Source organism: Bombus huntii, chromosome 2, assembly GCF_024542735.1.
Source record: "Bombus huntii isolate Logan2020A chromosome 2, iyBomHunt1.1, whole genome shotgun sequence".
NCBI classification, from domain to species: Eukaryota; Metazoa; Arthropoda; class Insecta; order Hymenoptera; family Apidae; genus Bombus; species Bombus huntii.
The window spans coordinates 15277899-15283898 of record NC_066239.1 but is presented as its reverse complement, the minus strand read 5'-3'; the positions used below and the strand labels follow the sequence as shown (position 1 = coordinate 15283898).

Genomic DNA, 6000 nt, shown 5'->3' with positions numbered 1-6000 from the left:
CAGTAGGCTTGGCCTCGAAGTGACACATCTGGTCGCTAAACGTAGCCACCATCACGGGATGGACGTTTTTACCTAAAAGAAGTATGACGTAGTTGTATAGCTCTCCTTAAAAATATAGTTGACCCAAAGGGTACAGAGGAGTACACAGAAAGTACAGGAGTTCAGTTCCACTTGGATTTTTGACAAGTAAACGCATTTGTTATCCTGTTCGCCGTGTATTCGTTACTGAACCTAAGATTATTGTCATTAGCATCTCGAGTGTCTAATCGTCACGGTTAATTTTGTAATAGTCATATAATCACCTTGGGAATTTATTACTATATTCACTTAGTGACTAAGTAATCATTGTTATTATAATACGAGTCTTTAGTGAGAACTTATTATTGTGTAGTGAAATTGTTTATTGCTAGTGAACTTTATTCTGTAATAATCATATTTCTACCATTAACTATCATCTGTATTGTATACTAAAAAAAAAATGGTTAATCCAAATGAAGGTTCGTTAAACGCCCCTAACCCCAATGCTAACTCGACATATATACTGTTGCCTTTAAAACAAAGCATAGAACGAACACTATGCAAAAGAAGGGGAAGATTGCGAATGCGTTGCACTATATTTTTCCAATTCCTACTTGAACGGATCACTAGATATCAACGACTATCGTTGCACGTACTTCTTTTGAGGATCTTTCAATTTGTCAGTATGAAGCAACAAAGTACGCGTAGCGCAAGAGCAGACTGTAAGAGCAAACAAACCTGCATAAGCAGCCTCATCCCTACATAACCGCAGAGGCTCGGATAACACAGCTTCAGCCGCAGTCGATCCATTCTTCTCTACCGAAACGAATTAACACTCAACGTCACAATTGCACCCGCCCATTCCCACGTTCTCCGGCTTATTAATTGTTCCCTCGCTAACGTTCAGCATTTCACGCTAATCCACTATTTCATTTCGATTTTTTGCCCGTTTGTAAACAGACTCGCGGCGAAACTGAGAGGCGCGGCCGTGGAATCACAGTACGGCGATCTGGCGAAAAATCGTGTAGATGGTGCGGACCATTAAGAGCCGTGTTGCCGAAGCGATGGAAATTTTCAATCGGTCGAGAGGGCGCCGTATCGAGGCTGGTAATCGAGTAATCGGGCGTTCGCGCGTTTCAATGCGCCATTGTGCGCTTGCACGCGTGCGCACCAGGCCTAAGTAAATGCAACGCGGCGGAAAAACGCGGACACCGTGCCGTTACGTGAAGTCGTGTGGCTATTAACTCTCGACGAAATTGAACGAGATCCGATCTCACACTCCCACGCGGAATACGCGCCAGCGTAAGAGGAAATATCAGCGTCTCGAGGAATATAATCTGGTCGGGGCCGTCCAGGGCTCTGTGGTTATCATAAGAACCGGGAAAAATGTCGCTCGTAAATTTCTTGCCGCATTACCTGTGCGTCGTCGTTCACAATGGGAGGTAAGCATAAAGGAAATTCGAGAGAGTTATCGATTATACGAAGTTGTAGTTACCGGTGATATTTCGGATTGGGAGTGTCTCTCTCGATTCTTTGTCGACCGGCTAATGTGTGTGATTTATGAGAAATGGCTGGGGTACATTGCTGCTTTGGCTTGAGTTCCGATTTTCATCGTACATTGTTAAACGTAGTTGATGGAATTTTCAACTGGTCTGGGCGAATCTCGCTTCGAATGAACGATCGAATTGACGACGTTAAGACTTTTCCTTCGTTGTATTACCACTTTTCGTTTCTTCGTATTTTTATACATTTTCAAATAAATACAAATTGTTTATCAAAGCGTTTTCATTCGTCATATTGTCTGGTATTTATTATAAAGATACACGAAATTTAAGTTCTTAGGGGTTGAATCTTAGTTTGTATGAATCGTACTAGTGACACAATCTCACAACATCTGTACAGAAAGACGCGCAATGATTCACAAGAAATACGTTGCTATCCTAGAAACCTTAATTTCCTCGTATTGGATCTTCCATGTGGAAATTAAGTTGCTACGATCTACACGATACTCTTTGTAATTTGTCATACAAATGGTGGGTATATTAAGAATAAAGATGCAGCGAGAACTTGGCTGGTATAAGTGGTCAAACCATTCACTATATATTTAACCTGAAAAAAAGGTCCGCCTTCACACCGAATCCAGCGTAAATCAAGCATTTCTGACTTGTCACTTATAGCAGCACGGTATAAAGTTTCTGCCGTGTAGCGTACGCGAACGTGCTATTCAGTATGCAACTATTCCGATTACCACTTTCTACGTTCTCAAAATCCAATAAATATTCTACGCAGTACACTTCAACCCGTGTAACGTGTGCACCGTAAAGTTATATTTCATCCACTTCGTATTGCAACTTCATACGAAACATACTCATCCGAACGTTGCAAGCTTCGAGAAGAAACCTTCGTAACTTATAACTTGTATTCAAATTTTCCAAGGTTAAAGCTACGCTTCATTAAGTAAGACATTTAGGAATGATCCGAACAAGAATCTTTATAATATATAGAGTGATAATCGCAGGTGTATGGCAACCTGTTAGTTATCGATGTTGATAACTCGTTATTGGATAGTTCACTAGAAACTAACGTCTATCATATACATACTGCTTTCCTAATGGCATACATTTCACTGACTTTATTCGTACGTTAAATTTGATACGAACGGTATGTTGACCGATCGTTCGCCGAGAAAAGCGCCGTAAAAATCTTAGCACGACCGAACACGGTAATCAACACTTATCACCGACGGAAGTATCAAATTACTAACATAATTACACCAAACGAAACTTAATTGTACCAAACAAACGACTCCGTGTAAAACACTGCGTATTTATGAGATTTTATTGCCGAGTAAATGATCGCGGATTTTGTCAATACCATTAAATGACAAAATTCGCAATCACTTAATTGCCAACTCAATACTTCTCACCTATAACTAGGGCAAACGTTACGTTCGCAAATACGCAAGTCGACATAAAAATTTCATCTGTCGCTGGAAAAATGCATACTGACCTAAATACATGTTCGTCAACTAAACTTTGTTTAATAATCTCTCTCTTTATATGCAGAGTGGTTGATAACTGGTGGTACAAGCGAAAAGGGGGTGATTCTACGCGAAAAAAGAAGTCGAAAATATAGAATAAAAATTTTTTTTTTTAATTTTTCTATCGAGACAACGATCTACAGTGAGATCCGTTATAACGAGACGTGATAAAGTGCACGCGTACCGAGCGAAAATTCAAAGTCGATTTTCTCGAAAACAAAGCCTCAAATGAAAAATTTTTATTCTATATTTTCGACTTCTTTTTTCGCGTAGAATCACCCCCTTTCCGCTTGTACCACCAGTTACCAACCACCCTGTATATCTTTTTTCTTATTTGGAAGAATTTTACAATCAATTCTCATTGAGAATTATAACTAATTATTTAAGTAATTATTATATTATTTTTATAGTATAAATAATTATTCTGGCGTGGTACTATAACGTGAATAATAAACGTTGATTCTAGCTGAATCCAATGTCTTTTTAGCCAGCGGATCTGATTCGACGTGTCAAGTAATTGAGTAACTAGTGGGTTTTTAGTGGGTTTAGTGGGAATTTGGATATTTCTTCTTTAAGTGTAGGTATCTTAAGGTCACGATGTATTGTTTCGTTGGTAACATACCAAGGTGCACCTATTAAGGATCTTAGAGTTTTCGATTGGAATCGTCGAAAAATTTCTATGTTGGAATTACATACTGTTCCCCATAGTCGGATCCCATAGGTGCAAACAGGTTTTAATATAGTTTTATATAGCATTATTTTACTCTGCTTAAGTTGGAACGTCTGCCAATGGGCCAGTAGAATTTGTTTAATTTTGATTTAAGTTGTTTGGATTTATCTACGATGTGTCGTTTCCATGTCATTCTTCTATCCAAAATGTATATATCTAGCCTCAGAATCTTCATCCGTTACGCAAAGAAGCCATAAATTACTCGTGCGTTAATACGCCAAATAAACGACTCTATATAAAAATTCCTGGACGCTGAATATCGCGATTTCTATTAATCGATAGAGGAAGCATTACCTAGTTAGACATCCGGTGAGACGAAAATCGGTACAGAAAGTTCTCACGGCGGGAGGGTCGCGCGCTTTTGCATGTCCGTGTCCACCTGCGTGCAGGTACGGCACAACTCGCTCGTAAAATCGGCTTACGCAACCGCTGCGCAGGCGACATACGGCCGAGAACCTTTCGAGCGCGGAATCGGACCCAGGGAATCGGCATCCGCGTCGCGGCTGCTCGCGACAAGTGCTCGTACCACTCACCGAGTGAGTCACTTCGCCCGTGCTTGTAGATAAGCGCGTTGGAAGAACGTGGTCGGATCCGGAGTTGCACCGCGGCGAGGGGCCGAGGGAAGGGTGACATGCACGCTCATGAAGAGCGAGGGAGAGCGCGGAAGATGCTGGATAAGAGAGAGGAGATCCTGGAGAGAGCCGAGTGAGTGGGCTAGAGCGCGCGAGAGGGTGAGAAAGCGAGCGTGAAAAATTGAAGAAGAGACGTACGAAGTTTTTAAAATTTGGAGGAAGTGTAGAGGAAGTAACAAGAGGGATTTGTGAGATTTCGAATGCGAGTTGGAAATGTAGAATTGGAAGGAGGAGGATCGTAAAAAGCAAAAAGTTGATAGACTAGAAAAAGGCGAGGGAAGGAATATAGGAAGGCGCGTTTCAAAGCACGTTTTAGAAAATAGAAGAAAACGAAGACCAATGATTTAGAAGGGTAATAAGACACAGGAATGTGGTAATTTTGAAGGAAGGAAAGAGTGTTCGATAAAAGGTTTCCAGAGATATGGTTTAAAAAGTGGTAATATCCAGAAGAACGTACGTATTTAGAAAGTATAGGGATTATAGACCAGGCGTCTGGTGCACGAAGGAACAATCTACTTATACCGCTGTATCGAGACGAGAACTCGTACGATTGTCATATTCATTTCGATTCAGCGAAGCCCTGCATTTCTTCGTTGACCTGTTACGTCGATACGAGGATCTGTAGCAGTTATCTATCTCGTAATATTAAATAAAATTTCAAAATCTACTGCGCAAGCGGCTACGTATGGGGGCCTTCGGAGAGCGGGATAAATGCAGATGGGACGCAGGGGAAAGTAAACATGGTGCGGGTAAAACTATAATAAGACGAGAAAGAGAGGCAAGGAGGAAGCATCCACGGAGAAGCAAACAGAAGAATCCAATATATCCACGAGTAGAATCGAAAAGAGAGGTACACGGCGAATGAATCGGAGCGAAGGGCCAGCAGCTACGCGAGAAACGAGAGCAAAACGAGCTGTCGAGGTGCACAGAGGAGCGGTTCACCGGGAGGAAACGGAGGACGAAGCGGCAAAAGAGAAGAGAAAAACAAGAAGAAGAAGAGGAGGATGAAAAAGGGCGTAGAGGGGGGCAGTTGCGTACGGTCGCGCAGGTAGATAGGTGATACATTGGCAGAGGCCGAGTTGGCGGCGCAACGTGCAGTAAAGTGCATTCGGTGCACTGGAGTGCACCGGTATAGCGGGGGTAGTGAGAGAAAGAGAGAGAGAGAGAGAGAGAGAGAAAGAGAGGAGACAGGCGAGCGAGTGGCCAAGTCTGGCGAGCAGTCAGCCAGTCAGGCAGGCGTGCCCGATGGTTACGGCAATCACCGCACATGCTCCCAAGCTGCTGACCACGATGAACACAAACAAAGACGCAATGCTCGCGAGACTATTCATTTATTTCATCGGTCAAAGAAAATCTCCTACGGCTGCTCTCGTGTTCGGCCTATGTCCCTGTCACGATCTGCCGATAGTTAATTGTTAGTAAGCCGGCTTAGAACTATATACGTATGTATACAGACGAATATCGCGGTTTTGAGGCTTTCATGACTTGGTTTCTTGGATTATTCGCACGAGATTTGAGATTGTAAGGCGTGCCCTTATGAGAAAACGTAGCCACGTATCGTCCGCGCTGGAATTGCTTTT

The 6000-nt window shown here is 42.3% G+C and overlaps 1 protein-coding gene across 1 annotated transcript in view; it reads left to right on the top strand.

Moving 5' to 3' along the window:
- Positions 1-761: 761 nt before the first annotated feature.
- Positions 762-6000, top strand: part of LOC126878171 (kinetochore protein NDC80 homolog) — a 71620-nt gene continuing 66381 nt past the window's right edge. The window contains exon 1 of the mRNA XM_050640729.1: positions 762-1460. Coding sequence (XP_050496686.1) covers positions 1405-1460 — 56 coding nt within the window. The 5' untranslated portion in view covers positions 762-1404. The remainder of the gene's footprint in view (positions 1461-6000) is intronic.